This window comes from Notolabrus celidotus, chromosome 2, assembly GCF_009762535.1.
Source record: "Notolabrus celidotus isolate fNotCel1 chromosome 2, fNotCel1.pri, whole genome shotgun sequence".
Classification (NCBI taxonomy): domain Eukaryota; kingdom Metazoa; phylum Chordata; class Actinopteri; order Labriformes; family Labridae; genus Notolabrus; species Notolabrus celidotus.
The window spans coordinates 15,586,764-15,604,223 of record NC_048273.1 but is presented as its reverse complement, the minus strand read 5'-3'; the positions used below and the strand labels follow the sequence as shown (position 1 = coordinate 15,604,223).

General features: G+C 40.2%; 1 protein-coding gene across 1 annotated transcript in view; it reads left to right on the top strand.

Moving 5' to 3' along the window:
• slc44a5b (solute carrier family 44 member 5b) overlaps positions 1–17,456 on the top strand; it is a 51,058-nt gene extending 33,602 nt beyond the window's left edge. Inside the window, exons 4-22 of the mRNA XM_034704949.1 lie at positions 3,037–3,121; positions 3,893–3,977; positions 4,113–4,226; positions 5,135–5,195; positions 5,304–5,427; positions 7,168–7,251; positions 8,142–8,254; positions 9,166–9,297; positions 9,381–9,480; positions 9,582–9,674; positions 9,972–10,059; positions 10,705–10,967; positions 11,096–11,190; positions 11,286–11,389; positions 11,473–11,546; positions 11,684–11,754; positions 12,042–12,130; positions 13,568–13,652; positions 15,261–17,456. Coding sequence (XP_034560840.1) covers positions 3,037–3,121; positions 3,893–3,977; positions 4,113–4,226; positions 5,135–5,195; positions 5,304–5,427; positions 7,168–7,251; positions 8,142–8,254; positions 9,166–9,297; positions 9,381–9,480; positions 9,582–9,674; positions 9,972–10,059; positions 10,705–10,967; positions 11,096–11,190; positions 11,286–11,389; positions 11,473–11,546; positions 11,684–11,754; positions 12,042–12,130; positions 13,568–13,652; positions 15,261–15,370 — 1,970 coding nt within the window. The 3' untranslated portion in view covers positions 15,371–17,456. The remainder of the gene's footprint in view (positions 1–3,036; positions 3,122–3,892; positions 3,978–4,112; positions 4,227–5,134; positions 5,196–5,303; positions 5,428–7,167; positions 7,252–8,141; positions 8,255–9,165; positions 9,298–9,380; positions 9,481–9,581; positions 9,675–9,971; positions 10,060–10,704; positions 10,968–11,095; positions 11,191–11,285; positions 11,390–11,472; positions 11,547–11,683; positions 11,755–12,041; positions 12,131–13,567; positions 13,653–15,260) is intronic.
• The last annotated feature ends 4 nt before the right edge of the window (positions 17,457–17,460 follow it).

Here is a 17,460-nt window from a genome sequence, read left to right as displayed (position 1 = left end):
TGTGGTTTCAGACATTAAACATAACTAAATAGGGGGCGACGCTGGCCTAGCGCTTTATGGGCCCAATCTACTAAGGGTTTACGTGTATAAAAACACGTGCAAACTTGGTAGCGCGCGTAAAGCAGATTTACTAACTGGGAGCACCGAGGATTGCGTCTGTCAAATGAGCAAAATAGCACTCGCTATTCATTTAACGTGTTTACCTTCATGAATATGCAGAATAGATCATCAGAACGCGCAAAATACTGGGAGGAGGAGATGCAAATGTGATCATTTAGCACACGCAATGTGATTTATCAAACCTGAAGCAGATAGCGAGCGTTTTTTTTTTTGCATCTATATTTAGCACATTTGAAAGGCAGGTGCAAACTGGCACATCGTTACGCACACATGCAAAGCTCATCATAACTTTACAACATGCCCGCCACATCGGGGCTTACAAGCATTACTACAGTTTTTACACACAGTTTATGTCATTTTGAAGTCAATCAAACGGACATGAAGTCTAACAAACTAAGAGAACAACACAAATAAATAAATAAAACAACACAAATTCAAAGCAGTTCAGCACCACGGATAGCGACCGCATCATTCTGACACCCACTTTAACTGTTTCAACTAATGAGAGCACAGTAGGTCACTGTATCAACAGCTATAAAGTTTAGTAAAATTGGCACAGTGGCCCACATCTTCACATACAAACAAAAAATCAACATGAAGTACTCGGCCTACTCACCACTGTTTTAAGGAGCCTTAAGCTCTGTGGACTTGCCCACGATGCGCTGTATGTCCATTTTCTTTGCTCTGTCATTCTCAATAGATAACATGACATGTCCACTCTGTCTCACCATGCTCTTCAAGGGGTTTTTAGTTAGTTTTAACTTGGAGAATGAGCGCTCAGAAGGTGCAACGTTGACGGGAAGAGTAAAAAATAAAAGCGGGGACAGGCCTCACCAAATTGCTCTCTAAACTCCATCAAAACGCTGATTACTTTTTGGAGTAGAGCAGATGCGTTTATTTCATCGGCAGATCTTCTGTTTTTTCTCACAGCATTCACCTTTGCTGGTGTTTACCCATGTGTTTATTTTCCTCCTCTACAAAGACCTCCAACTCCATGACTTCAAACTTCATTTATCGCTTAAGACCACTCTGCTCTCTCAAACTCTCCATGGTGACAGCCGATAGCACACGCAAAATGCTCATTAAAGGGCAGTCCGCATCACTTTTGCACTTGTTATCATTTGGGCACGCAGTCATAGTAGATCACCCGCAACACGCCCAGAAATAGCACGTGCAAAATTATTATTTGCACACGCAAATTAGCGCTCGTTATTTGGGATCTTAGTAGATCAGGCCCCATAGGCGCACCCCATATACAGAGGCTATAGCCCGTGTTGCAGAGGTTGTAGGTTCGATTGCAGCCTCGATTATTTACTGCATGTCCTCCCCGACTCTCTGCTCCCCACATTTCCTGTCTCTCTTCAGCTGTCCTATCCATTAAAGGCAAAAATACCCCAAAATATAACTTGAAGAATAATGAAATAGAAATAGACACTGGTCTTGTTCATGGTCTTAATTGCTTTTTAAGGCCATAATGAGATATTAATGTTAAAATCAGTCTGTGTCATAACTAGTTGAAAACTCCCCACAGGAGCTTTAAGTGTGAGAAAGTTCACATTCTCTGCAACTAACTTCAGGCTTCTGAATCTCCCTTTCACCTCTCCTTTTCTTTCTGTCTTGATTTTTTTCTGTCCTTTTATGAATATTTTCCTTTTCCTTTAATTTCCTTTTAATTTACTTTATGTTGATGCTTTTATTCCCGTTATCATCTCTACCCTTCTTTTTCCTACCTCTCGTACAAAACTAATTCTGATTAATCTGACCCACTTTTTTTTCTCAGACACATCTTTTGATAAACATCACAAAATTACTGCGTATTAAATCCCTCTGTGGTGAACAAAAAGCCGTCCCTCACCAGCCGTTTGTAAGTAGAGTCACGTCTCAACCTGGGCATGAGGAAGACTAACTGCTCCCCAATAATTCGAAAAGAGCAGGAGCCATGACAATGAATGTAACATCAAATCAACTCTGACATGTCTGCAATCAGCAAAAAACTTGGTGTTCTTTCTGCATAATTTCTCAATTTCATCATCCTTGGTTAGCCAAAGACTTGCAGACTGCCTTTGTTGTGCTGGTGAGCACAATGCTTCATTGACTGGCAAGGTGAAAGGCCTCCACACTGTGTGACTGAGGTTGAGCAAACAAATGAAACTCATGAATTGCCTAGTAAATTAAATTTCCAGGTTGCTGCTAGTTCTGTCTAGAGGAACAGAACAAAACAAATGAAAGTGGATTGATTTTTTGTTTGTCTATGTGCGTAGATGTTTCTTTTTAATTGACATGCATCCATCCATGCAGTCCTAAGTATACAATCCCATTGTTCCTTTATTGGTTGTGTTCATATTTTATCCTTGGCAGGATCACCTCCAGTTACACTAGTATGTGTCTAGTTCTGCTGATATGTGAATCAAACATAGACCTGGGCGATATTGGAAAAGATGGTATAATGCTAAAAAAATTTGTATCAGTCGATATTGCTAATTAGCACGATAAACACTGAATCTTTATTTCATTTAAAATTAAAGGCAGATTTTTGGTCCTGAGTAAAAATTGAAGACTTGTTAGCTTGTACCTGGATTTTGTTCTCTGACAGGCTTCTTGGATCTCTCATTTTATACGATGCTAATTTGCTTGATCTTATTTAAATTTACTACAAAGATATATCAAATGTTATACTGTGTGTAAGTTTAGTAGAGTATTGTTTTGAGTTGTGCACTCTCCTGTAAGGTTACTAAGGGTTAAGGCCCATTAGCTCCCTCTCTCTTTCCAGTGGTTGGGAGGTGTAATTACAAGTTTAAATACATCATTTTTTTATTGAACATTTGTTATATTTATATTGAGAAAAATTATATCACAATAATTATCATTATGGAACTATTGCCCAGTCCTAATCAAACAGCTATGTTATGTTTTCAGCCTGGATCCACGGCGACCCCAGGAAGGTTGTCTACCCAACCGACAGCCACGGGCAATTCTGTGGTCAACAGAACACTCCCAATGCGTAAGTGGATTAATATCTATCATAAGAAAATGTAGTGTCCCTACAGCAGGGGTTCCAAAAGCGTGGGTTGGAACCTCCTGGGGGGTCACAAGACACAAATGGGGGGTCGTGAGATGTTTTCCAGAATGTTTCTTTTTTAAAGTTATCTATAAATAGTAAATCTTACCCATTATAATAAAAAATATCAACAAAAATAGTAGCAACATTTGAAATAAAACCTTGAAATAGAAAATTTAATGATTTTTCTGTCTTTCTTTGTTGCCAGATGACTCCTAAGTTTAGGGTTAGTGAAAAGTTAATTATCAAAAGCATCAGTAGCAGTAGGTTAATTCATAACGAAACAGGAAACACAGCTACATGCTCATATAGTTAGGCAAATTTTCTGCAGACCAGCTAAATGAAGCCACATTAAATCACTTTGAGGGACAGTGGGGTTCACGAGTCTTTAGTACCTATCTATTGGGGGTCACGGGCTGAAAAGTTTGGGATCCCCTGCCCTACAGAAGCCCCAACCATGCATGCATCCATACGGTATATTTACTCTGTTATGCCACAAAATGTATGGATGCATGTATGAAGGCTACCATAGTTCCCCAATCGGCTCTTTCATTTCCGTCTCAACATTGAAAAAGGGCTTTGACCACAACACATAGAGATGGCTCATGATTCATTGTGGCATGCTTCACACGCTCCCTCTTCCCGAGTGTGTGAGTGCACATAAATGCTTCCAGTCGGAATCATCTTGTTGTCTCCCATCATTTGTCTCCACAGAAACAAAGCCATATTATTCTACTTCAACATGTTGAAATGTGCCAATCCTGCAGTTTTAATTAACCTCCAGTGCCCTACAACCCAGGTAAGAGGGCGGCCGTAGCCCCCTTCCAGCAGCATATTTTTACACTGCTTTATGTTACTCTCCGACTTTTCCTCCACGCTTGATTATGCAAGATTGATGGGCTCTCTCATTAAGAAGACGTGTTGCTTCCTGCAGCTCTGTGTCTCCAAGTGCCCTGACAGATTTGCCACTCTGCTGGATGCGTGGAATACCAAAAACTGGGAATATTACAAGAAATTCTGCAAGCCGGGCTTCGAGATTGGCACCAAGGTGAGAGACTGTTGTTAGAGGTCTTCCTGGGTTTATTTTTGAACAAGCTGAACATTTTTTTTTAACTCTGTGTGTTTTTGTGGATAGAGTTCTTACCCCTTTAATGTTACAGAGACCAGGTAATATTAATTACCCCATAGAAGTCTGTTTGCAGTTTTTTTCTGATAAATAATGTGCACATGGATACCTTTTCGTGGGTTTTAATCACAGAAAGACTTCAATCATTCTAAAATTGTAGGTGTAGACCTTCTGCTTCTTGTGGACTATCTTTTTTAGAGAACACATTTTCCCTAAAACTCACCCCTGTTACAAAGCTTCACCAACTAACCCCAGCTTAAAAGTCCTCACAATGAAGAGCTCATTTGAATTGAATTTACTTTGGAGAGACAGGGGGGAGTGAGATAGCAGCCACTGATGCACATCACAGCTCTGCTTAGGCGGCTGGCAGCAGTTCCATGTCGGTGACGTTGGTATGATGATGTGTAAAAACCAGAGTGAGGTGCTGTGTGGGAGTACCTAACAGCTCAGGCGTACTGTTTGAACTGAATCATTGATTTTCCTTCCCACGTCACCTCGAGTATGAAACTGTTCCATCAGACAGATTTCATCTGAGTTCTTGTTGTTAAGGAATAATGATAACTAAAACCCTAGACAATCACATAAATGTAGATGTTTGTGAAGGAATATTCAGGACTAGGATTTTTTGTGCGAAAATTTAACATTTTTGCATCTTAATTTGTATTATTATACATGCGATAATTATTTTGTGTAAACCATACATATTTTACTTACATGTGTGATGTTATTATTTTTGGTTTCATAGACTTAAATGTAGGTTTAAGGTTTTCGTGAAATCAGATATGTATATCCTTGTTTCAATTTTTGCAACAATTTTCTGTCCATTCTAGTCAGTTGCAGAAGTCATCCGAGATGAAGACTGCCCATCTATGATCGTGCCAAGCAGACCTTGTAAGTGACTCTGGATGACTCAATGTCTCACAATAGTTTAGTATTTTCTCTATTTTTTTCTACAAGCCACTGAAGACAAAAAAAACAATGTTTGAAAATGTGTTTCAGTCCTTCAGCGGTGCTTCCCTGATTTCATTACAAGAAATGGAATCTTAACCATTGCCAATCAGACCATCTTCACAGACGGTGACAACAACAAGAGAAGTGTCCGCGACCTCAAAGATGCTGCCAAGTAAGATCTGCCGCCCTGGAACCTGAATCTTTCTCCTTGTTGTTCAAACAGTTACAGAGAGAGAAAGTCACATTCCTTAGATGATGAACTAATGTCACTGCTGAAGTTAAATATTCTGAATCAATGAATCAACCTGTAAATAAAGTGAAAACTCTTATATTGTCTGTAGGGCTGCCAGCTCTGCACCCAGAGATATCTGGACAGATATTAAAGGGTAGGACATGTGGGCATGACATCACTGATGCCCAGGAATGTGTCAAACCACATTCAAAGTTGTTTGCATGTGTATTGCATGAAAAAGCAGCTCTCTCATCAGTGGATCTTCAGGGGTACCTACAGGCTTACCTCTGCTTTATAAATCTGTGCTTTCAATACATAGAATTTAATGGGCTGTGAAAGCAGAATTTGGATGAGCAGTAGAAATCATGTATTGAACTCAGTGAGCTGATATTTCAAATATACATGATTCTGTCTTTGCTTGGTTTGCCAGGAAATATAACGCACTTTAATGCTTTTGTTTCTTTATAGTCAAGTTACTGCCGTGCAGCAAGGAGTGGACAGGTCTCAGATATGATTTACTTCAGCTTTTTAATTCTGCCTTTGCTGTAGCTTCAAGTAGACTAATCCTCCTGCTTGTGCTCTTCATGCTGAAGAATCTGTTCCTGCGTCCCTCCACCTGCAAAAGTGGACAGGAATTAGGACAGTTTAACAATATTTTGGCTTATCACATCCTAAAAAAAAACATCTGCCTCTTGTGTGTGTCTAATAATATAGAGAGTGAAGTGGTGCCCCCTGGTGTCCATTACCTTTTCCTCCTTGAGTTTGATTTGAATGCAAGATTGCATAACAGAGCTGGATATGATCCAAACTCTGTCCTATGTGCAGGGTTTTGGTGACCTCTGGGGAGCTAAATTAGAGCTCTTCATCAGAGGGTTGTTTTCAGAACTGCCTGTTACTGTTCCGTTTGTCCCGTAGCAAAGTTAGCTTGTCCTCTCTCCTTCTCCGGCCTTGCTGTAGAGATTTATCTGAGTCATAGGGCAGTGTATCTGCAGTGAGACTTTGCAGCAGTTCTGTTCTGACATTGCAACTAGTGTTTTTTCATTTTCCTGGGGCCTTTAACTGAAGGGGAAAAGCTCAACTTAAATGGGACTTTGCATTAATTAATTTATGCTAAGCAAGTTTATAGTTAGTGTTCCTGAAATTTCTACATCAAAAACTCCACATTAAAGTCTGCTGACTCATTTGTCTTAAGATAAAGGGTCACTAGAGGCGGTAAAGATTTTAGATAAGAATTACTTCATTTGTTTACTTTGTCTCTGCAAACCTGCTCTCACAGTTGATACGAATAATGTGGATCCTCATCAGATATAACCTTCACATTCAGTAACAAGCTGCCAAACCATCCTCTGCCATACTGAAGGAGCTATAGCTCAGCGGCACTTCAGCAACACTAATGCTATATTGTAGCTCCTTAATGGGACTTACAGCTCTTCTTCCATACCCTCATAGCATAACATAAACAAGTCTCAAAGCTGGGAGCCTCAAAAACATTTTGATGCTGTATTCCACTTAAAGATGAGTAAAGCATCAAACATGTTTTTGATAAACCTTTGTGAGAACCTTTTAGAAGCAGTAACACAAACCTCCCTCTGCTGCACTCTGGGTTCTTGTTAAATCCCTTTTTCTGTCTCCTCCTCTCTGCCCCACTTTTTCTCTCCTCACCTTGTTGCTCCATCACAGAAGTGTCACCAGTCTGCTGAATGCCAAAGAAGTTGGCATGAAGATCTTTGAGGATTATGCAAACTCCTGGGACTGGATCCTCATGTAAGGATTTTCATGTTTCCACTTCTCTTTTTTATGTTATTTGATTCTCTGTGGGTGCGGAAAATCGAAAGACCCTATCAATAAAATGAGTGATTAAACCACTCTGTAACTGTCAAAGGCAGATTTTTCACACTGTCCTACATGCATAAGCACATGTTTGTACTGACTGAACATCTTATACGATCCTTGTTTAACACTAGAAGGGCCAGAATCCCATTTCTACTAAAAAGGCCACTAGAGGTCATTTAGACTGCCAGATTCTATTTTAATCTATTATGATAAATACCCAATATAGAGAATGATGTGTTTATTGTTTAAGGATATACTATATATTTATGGAAATATACATACATTTATCTAAAAATGTCCACGATGATGAGTAACTTTTATCCTCTTCTTATTCAGATAGATCCCCAGTCTGTGCTGTCTAATTCCTGGAACAAGTGTCAGGCTTCTTCAGCAGTCATCTCTCTCTTTGTGTTTCTCTTTGCCATAATTACCAAAATAGAGTTGAATATTTTTTTCTGTTTCAATCCAAAAATTTTCAAATTGCTTTATTCACTACAATGATAGTTGCCAAGCAACCAAGAGGCATATAGCCAGCATTAAAATGCATCAGTTTAATCACGGCAGTCATTATGAGGCCGAAGTAGGTACAAATAATCATATAATTGTTGCCTTTTGTGCAATTTTTATCAATATCATTTTAGATACGTAAACACACAACTTTAGGAAAGTCCATCAGCATTGAAATCTTTAACTTAACAAAGTTACATATACATGTGAAAACAGTCAAAATGACCCCATTGGCCTTTCTAGTGTTTAACTGTTATTTAAAGTCTGTAATGCTCAAACACAACTCTGTTCCTTCTATGTTTGTGTTGTTGCAGTGGCCTGGTGATAACCATGGTGGTCAGTCTGGTCTTCATCCTGCTGCTGCGCTTCACTGCTGGAGTGCTCTTGTGGCTCATTATTTTTGGTGTCATTGCAGCGGTAGCATTTGGTAAGTTTGCACTATATTTATCAATCTGCCTTGCAAGTGGCCAGTGTGTCACATTTTCACATTCCCTTCTGTGAACGCTTCTATCACACCAATAATAAACGTGTTTACAGCCTGGTTAAAAAAACATCTTCAGCCTGAATATCAAATTTCTCTGTCGGCACATACTGAGGGGGAATCTTTTTATAACGCCACAGTTCAGAAGATATTGAGATTACGAGTTTTGTCCATTTAAAGCTGCTTTTGATAGTCATGATATAAACATCAGTTCTGAGAGAGATTTCGAATGTCAACACTATCCCCCCTCCCTCTCTGCTGATGTAACCCTGCCCACAAAAGATCGTTGTGCGCGTTCTATGAAGAAGTATCGGCTTCCCAGGGGATCAGGGCGATGTAGTGGGGCCGCCACTCGAACAATCAGGACAGAGGGTTGGGGAGTAGCTCTGATTGGTCCGTGATAATGGGAACAAGGGGAATAATAACACAGAGATTTCGCCATAATCTCAAATTACTTTACTTACAGATGAGTACCTATTGGTATTATGACCTTTTCTCCAAACCCAGCAGAAAAAAGTAACATTTTTTACACCATTCCTACTAACAGCAGCTTTAAGGACTTGACTGACTTGACTGACAGGTGAGAACACTGTAGCTGTTGTGAGGAGGCTCAAAGGCCGCCTCTTTACCTAGCTCGATAGCAGTTAGGTTGAGTTCAGCATTACCAATTTAGTGCCTGCTGACGATGGGCTTCAAAAGAGCGCCTCAGAAATAAAATGAGTGACGTCACGGATACTGCGTCCATATTTATACAGTCTGTGGTTGTAACGGCAAAATGTAGCAGATTTACACTTTCCTTACATTTCTTGCATCCTATCCTTTGCTCATACTCTTCCCCTCTTGTTTCTGTCTCTTAGGTATTTGGCACTGCTACTGGGAGTACATAACCCTGAGTGGGAAGCCAGGTGCTAACGTCACCATCTCTGACATCGGCTTCCACACAGACTTCAGCATCTACCTTCAGCTCAGCCAAACGTGGCTCATCTTCAGTACGCGGTCATACATTAACGTGCCTTTACTTTATACTAGTTGCATTTGCTCTGACTGATAACATATATCATTTGTATTCCAGTGATCTCACTCTCTGTGATTTTGGCCGTCATTGTTGTCATGCTGATATTCCTGAGGACGAGGCTGCGCATCGCTATCGCACTACTGAAGGAGGGGAGCAGGTTTGTACAGTTTGAGAAAAAAAATCACATTCGGCTCGTTCTTTTATGCACACAACATCATTTTTAAGATGTTTTTCCTTTTTTTTTTCTTTTCTTTCTAGGGCCATCAGCTACATCATGTCCACTCTCTTCTACCCCATCATAACCTTCTTCCTCCTGGCCATCTGCATCGCATACTGGGCCGTCATAGCAGTGTATCCTTCATGATGATTCACGGTTTAATTCAGAGAAGTACAAGAATTTGACTCCTTCCTTGTAGTCTGTTGTGTTGTCGTAGTTAAATCCCATATCCATGTAGTTTAAATACAACCATAGAAAATGGATAAAGCTTTTTTGACATGGTGATTGATGTGTTAAATGTCTTTGTTATCTTTGTGTTAGAAGCATGTAGCAGTAGTATATAGACTGCACTGGCTATCTTTATTACTGATAGTTGATTGTTGTGTGGAGAAAACATCCCTCTGTTTTGCCTTTAACTAGTCTCCCCTCAGCTTCTTAGCATCCTCTGGTAATGCAGTCTACAAGGTCACACCTGTTGATGACAAATGCATGTATGCCAACATCACATGCAGTCCAAAGGTTGGTTCTCCTCTCTGCATTTACCGTAGGAATACTCTGTCAAAGAAAATGACTGCATTTACCGTAGGAATACTCTGTCAAAGAAAATGACTTGTGTCACTCTGAACTTCTGTGGATTTTCTCTGCTACTCTTTGCGTTGTGAAGGGTTTCTTGGTCAGTCTTTCACCACACAGCTGTAATCTGACAAAAAGAGTATATGGTAACATGACTGGGGGTTCTTTGTTATAAGCATTAGAATCAATTTCTAATGCTGTAATATAAATGGAGTTGAGTGGACTCAGTGGTGGCTGACAGCTATAAATGCTTATTTGACAGAGGTTCTTTATTAGACTGAGTACCCCCTTTGGATTGTTTGAGGCACTTTGATATAAGCCTTATGAAAGATATATTTAGGATACACTTTTTTTATTGAGTGCTGCATACATTCAGCTAGCTTCACAGTAGTATTAATTGATAAAAACAATAGAAGCACATTTTTTAATGAAATTAAAACATGCAAAATGAGAAACATGGAAAGTCAAGAAGAGAAAGAGTGACACCAGTTAGTTTGTATCTTTGAGTAGTTTGCCCTGATATATATTCCATTTATTGATATATAGAGTAAATAATATTTCTGACGGATCAATTCTTCATCTTTTTTTCAGACTTTCAGTCAGACCAACATTACCAAAGTGTGTCCGGGCTCACAATGCATGTTTGCCTTCTACGGCGGGGAGAGTGTGTACCACCGCTACATCTTAGTCCTCCATCTGTGTAATCTGTTCGCGTTCCTCTGGCTGGTCAACTTCACAATCGCGCTGGGTCAGTGCACCTTAGCCGGGGCCTTCGCTTCCTACTACTGGGCCCTGAAGAAGCCAAACGACATCCCTGCCTGCCCACTCTATTCTGCTTTTAGCAGAGCGATACGGTAGGGACCTCTGTTTTACATTTTTATTGTTGTTTTACCCATTAAAAGTAACAAATAACACAGGCAGGAAAGGAAGCAAGCATTAGTTCGCATCTAACGCTCAAGTATCCTTTTCCACCTTTCCATAGTTACCACACAGGTTCTCTCGCCTTTGGTTCTCTGATCCTTGCCGTGGTGCAGCTGATCCGAATTGTCCTCGAGTACTTGGATCACAAGCTGAAAGGTCAGTCCTGTAATAAAAAAAAAGAATCACCTCATTCTGAACCATTTGAATGACTATTCCAAATGGGATGTTGATGATTGACAATCCTTTTTTAGGTTCTCAGAACGGATGCGCTCGATTCCTGCTTTGTTGCCTGAAATGCTGCTTCTGGTGCCTGGAACATTTCATCAGGTTTATAAACAGAAATGCGTACATCATGGTGAGTTTGCACCAAGTTTGACTGATTTGTACCTTGATTGCCTGCTACCATTTTTAGAAGTTCTGCTTTTTTTCCCATCACAGATAGCAATATATGGAAAGAACTTCTGCACCTCTTCCAAGGACGCTTTCTTCCTCCTGATGAGGAATGTGATTCGGTAAGACCTTCTTTCCCTTTCTCCGCCATCATTTATTGAGTGGTGTGTGTGCTTTCATTGATCTCTCTCTAGTCCGTGTCTCACTGCATGGCATTATGTTTTCCATTCTCCTTCACTGGTGTTTTTTTTTTTTGCAGGGTGGCTGTCCTGGACAAGGTGACAGACTTTCTGCTCTTCTTGGGAAAACTGCTTATTTCAGGAAGTGTTGGTGAGTTTCATATCATGTGCTGTGTGTGGGCTGATGTTAGATATATCCTCCTGAATGTTAAGATAATGACACTAGAAGTTTTCTGGTTGCACAGGATGTCTGCTGGCCTTTAAAAACATGAAATGTCTTGTATTCAATTTTAGGGTGACTTGCATGCTATTCAAAATGTGAGATCTTGAATTATACATACATCTGATTAATCTTTGATACCCTTACAGAACAAAAATACATAATTGGCATAGTGGTAGATAGTGTTGCATGACTTGGTCCCTCTTTTTGTTTTCCAGGTGTTCTTGCATTTTTCTTCTTCACCCGGAAAATACCCGTCATTCAAGAGGAGGTACCGTCTCTCAACTACTACTGGGTCCCACTTCTGGTAAGAGATTAAACTGAAGAATATTTAAAATGGACAGTGTTCATAAAGTACTTTGTCTTTTCTTCTGACCACTCAAAGTGCCTTTACATTACATGTCACATTCATACACTGATGGCAGAGGCTGCTATGTGAAGCACCCATCAGTACTAACCAAGCAGCAGCCTCCGGTCTTAAAATATGAAACCCGTGCGGTAGTGCTAAAAACTATAGTTCATGGAGCGTCAGCTTGAGGCTGGCTGCAGAAACACTGGACAACGCGTACACACCCATTAAAAAAAAAAGATCTTTACAGCATTAATAAACATGTTTACAGCCTGGTTCAAACAACAGTTTAGATCTGAAGAGCTAACTTCTCTATTGGCACACACTGTACAGGGGTGAATTTTTTTATAAAGCGACAGTTCAGAAGATATTAACATAACAAGTTTTGCCCAAATAAGGACATGGCTGACTTGATTGACAGGCGGGCACCCTGTAGCTGTTAGCGAAAAGGCTAAAGTCCCACTTCATTACCTCACACTAGCTCGGATGATGTTTGGTTGTGTTCAGCATTTACAATATGGCACCCGCTGACGATTAGCTTCAGCGCTCAGGAACAGATGCGTAACGTCACGGATACTACGTCCATTATTTATACAGTCTATGACAGGGGTTCCCGAACTTTTCAGCCCGCGACCCCCAAAATATAGGTGCCAAAGACTTGTGACCCCCACTGTCCCTCGAAGTGGTTAAATGTTACTTCATGCTTCAAAATTTCTTTACCTGCATGCACACGTGGCTGTGTTTCCTGTGCTGCTGTGAATGAATCAACTGCTACTGATCCTTCTATTAATTAGCCGTTCGCTAACCTGAACTTTAGGAGTCATCTGGCAACAAAGAAAGGCAGAAAACTAATGGAATGTACTGATTTGCATGGTTTTATTTCAAATGTAACTAAATTTTTTGTATTTTTTCAATAATGGGTAAAATAAGCAAATTTAGATTTCTTAAAAATAAGTAAAAATTCTGGAAGACATCCCGCAACCCCCCCATTGGTGTCTCGCGACCCCCCAGGGGGTCCTGACCCACACTTCAGGAACCCCTGGTCTATGGTGTTAACTAATCCCCTTCACACACCAATGACATAGCCACTGCAAACAGTTTGGGGTTGAGTGTCTTGCTCAAGGACACTCTGGCATGTGGACAGCAGGACCCCTGACCTTCCATTTGAGGGACAATTGACTCTACCACTGAACCACAGCCGCCCCAATAAACACTCAAGGCAGCAGTGACAACCAAGGCCTTTCTGAGGAAGAGTGATGTGTGTATTCTGACTTTGGACTAATCGCCCCGAACACTAAACATGTTATCCACACTCAGACGTGTTATTCAAATGTATCTTTATTCTTCAAATTGTTGCACAAACAGCCTCGTGACTACTCCACCTGTTCCTTTCAGACGGTGATATTCGGATCCTACATGATCGCACATGGCTTCTTTAACGTCTATGCCATGTGTGTGGACACACTGTTCCTGTGCTTTTGTAAGTATGCAGTTTGGTTGTCTCTCCCTCCTTAGAACTGTCTCTAAATGACATCTGAGACTGATTCCTGCTCACTCAGCTCTTTTTAACTCCTGCATGACCTCTCTGATTATTAATCTCTAATAAGTCTTTGCTTTCCTCTCTTTGTTCCGGCTGTCACTCTGCTCTTCCTGCTCCTCCTCTTCCCTGTGCTGGGACCTGGTCCCAGGTGAAGACCTGGAGAGGAACGATGGTTCTTCCTCCAGGCCCTACTACATGTCTCCTGGCCTGCATAAAATCCTGCGTAAAGGAGAGGAGGGTGCTGCCTCCTGAGCAATGCACAGCCTTCTTCTTACTGAACTTCTGACTCTCTCAGTCACTTCTCCATATCTGCTGTATGTGTCGGGGTCTGGACGTTTGGAAGCGAGTACTGTAGGGCTACACATCAAAACTGGATGCATCCAGGCCTGGTTAGGGATGACCTGGACATGAACGGACGTGCTTTTACTTCAGATTCTCACGGAAAAGACATGGGGGGCTAGAAAAAGAGACCTCTGTTTACTTCCTCTCTCGAGCCAACTCAGATACTTGCCTTTTTTTTTCTTCTGTCATGCTTCTTTTCATTTTTTTTTTCTGTATTCTCTGCTGACCTCTGCCTTACAGAGAGGGAACGTGAAAACATGCAGGACAGAGGCACAGGCTGAGAAATATACCCCAACAAACATGAGGACCTTCAAATGTACAGATGCCACTGATGGACAAAAGGCATAAGCAACACTTTGAAACAGTGTTGGACTTACAGGGCACCCTCTTGTCGCACTTTGGTCTTCTAGTGTAAAAGTGTATGCACTTTCACATATGGGAAAAGAACCATGTGATTTATTTCCTCTGTCTAGCATGATTACTTTGCTGGCTGTTGATGTTTACCATTGGTTTTATAGGTTGCTTTGATCCACCGTATTTATACTAACACAAACACACAGGTCCAAAAATGGTGTGTAAATCTGCACTTAGCAAAAGCTTTCTCTTATTTTACATCTTTTAAAAAAAAACAAAAAAACATCACAATCATTTCAAAGTTTCCATTATGGTCAACGACGTACTGTAACCCAGACAGAGACTTTGTGGGAGGTCAAGACTTCTAAGGACGCTTTAGAGTTTTTGCTTAAACTTGGAAAAGAACCTGACAGTTTTTCAGGAAACTTCTGAATGCAGCCACTAGTTTATGTGCCTAGTTGTGTAACAAAAAAATACAAAAAGATGTTCCTCTTCTTCTGTGGTTTTAGACCTAACACCAGGAACCTTTTGAAATACAGTTTATAAAAGGATGTCAAAGCCATTTTTGGTAATTTTTTTATTGGATGGTTCAGATGTAGTGCTGTTTTAATACTAAGTATAATACACACATCTCTCTGGAGGTTATTCAGTGTTCTTTTTGTATAGGAGAATTTTTTTTATCAATGAAATCCAATGAAATGTGAATCATTTTTTGGAATAAACATAAAATGATTTAATTATTGTCCACTGCATTTTCAAAGTTCTGGTTTTAATTTAGAAATTCAAGAAGTTGAATATTATTGTTTATTGTGATTCTGTCTGTCTAACTTTCTTGCTAATGCTGCCCCCTAGTGATGGACCTGGAGGTGAACGACGGCTCGTCTCAGAAGCCCTTCTACATGAACAGAAGCCTGCGGAACATCCTTGACAAGCATAACGTCAAGAGACCAAGAAAGAAATAGAGATGCGAGAAAGCTGTGAGAGGGAGGAGACTGAAGAACTTGAACCAAAGCGTGGTACAGACCTTTGTGCCAAATATATTTGAAGTGGTCACAAGTTGTAAATGTGCACTATAATAGAAAAAGTGAAGATAATCAACAATAATAATTTGATTTAAAAACATCTTAACTAATGATTTTGATGGTTATCTGGAATTTAAGGCTACCAAGGGGTTGCATATGAAGGTGTGCAAAGTCACACCACCTTTTTTAAAGTTACAGTTATATATAACTGAGTTATGTTTTAAACATATATGTATATTTTACAGCCACAGTCAAACTAAATACTCTGTTCTTTTTGGAACAATAGATTTCTTTCTTTCTTGATGTGGTGAACACGAGCTGTTTTTGTATTTGTGTTGCAGTTGCCAGTTTTCACCACTTGATGGTGCCATTCATTTCAACAAATCCTCTGTGTACTATTGCTGGGTTGTGAATGCACTGCTGATTTAGTGAAGTTTGTCCCTGAAACGGACAAATGTGAGCTTATCTCCGGATTGTTTTTCTGCAGTTTTTGACCCAAATTATCTCACATTGAGAAACATACTTAAAGCATTGTGTGCAGTGTTTTCATACTTAGTGGTCAACGACATAATGGGAAAGCTAATCCGAGTGCTAGAGCACTATTATTGGAATTGCCCTATTGTGTGACTAATTGCAGCTCGCAGCCACCAGGTTAACTTTTAGGGTGCTTTTCTTTAGATTGTACTCACCGGTGATCATTAAATAGTCAGCAGTGTGTAATGAAGCATGCTTTCTTTTTCAGGCAATGCAATGTAACCAATGACAGAACAATGTGTATGTGATTGGCAGCTGTTTGAGTGTTTCTCATGAAAAAAACGTGTTTAACATTGTTAGTGTTGAACAAGAGAGTGTCCTCTGTTTAACATTGTTTGCAGGAGTTATGAAGCTAGTTTGTTAACTCGTCACTTTGGACCCTGAATGGGGCCGGCCTCCCTTTGTGTTTATGAGGGATGAAGGTATTAGTAAAGCACAATCTTTTTATTAAAGAGGTTTATTTTATTATTCTATCTTAAGATATATTACTCTTCCATTGGAGTACTACTCTTGCATCAAACAAAGAATCCATACTGATCGCAGGTCAGTGATTGTTGATGATGAGTGATCCAGTGAAATGTGAGATGCAGTTTCAGATCCAGCCATTTTAAATGATTCAGTTTGGATGTCATTGTGTTGTCGGTTAGGTAGCTGTGACATACTGTCTTCTTTTATTTCACCAAATTCAAAATAGTGCTGATGTTTTCCTTTTCTAAAATAGCTTCATGCATCACCAGGAATGATGCTCACTTTTAGATGGGAGAGACGTGACTCATACTTGCGAGTCTCTGTGTTGTGTTTGTGGAGCCTGAGAAGCTGCCCTCATGGTGCCTCGGAGTGACAGCACTGCCAGACTCGCACACCTCGTACCCCGTTTGAGCTCAACATGCCCAGACGTGTAACTATTCAATAGAAGCAAAACAATTCTGCGTGTGTGTGTGTGTGTGTGTGTGTGTGTGTGTGTGTGTGTGTGTGTGTGTGTGTGTGTGTGTGTGTGTGTGTGTGTGTGTGTGTGTGTGTGTGTGTGTATGTGTGGATAGGGAATGGTGCATGTAGTGCTCAATGTGGCATATTGTCATTGATATTTTGAGAATAAATAACCTTAAAGTGTTTTTTGTGTTTTCTATCTTTGTTTGTATGAAGTTCAGGTTTAGCGTTCCTGTGGGTGAATACCTAAGATCTGATAAGCAGAGTAAAAACTGTGGTTTTTATACGCCTCCCTCACCCCCCCATGTGTAGATTCTTTTGGTCAACCACAGTCAACAAGTAGACACAAGTAAAACTTCTCTATGTGCGTCAGATTTCTTCCCACAAACTCTTAAAAGTCAAACTGTGAAGAGTTAGTGCTCTAACCCGTCCATGAATCCCAAACTGTTTTTTATTGTGTCTCATTTGTGCTGAGCTGACAGTTTGTATCTCTGTGATATACTTTTATTTATACAGTACGTGTTGTGATTTTAACAATACATTACCTGTGTGTTCATCATTTAAATATA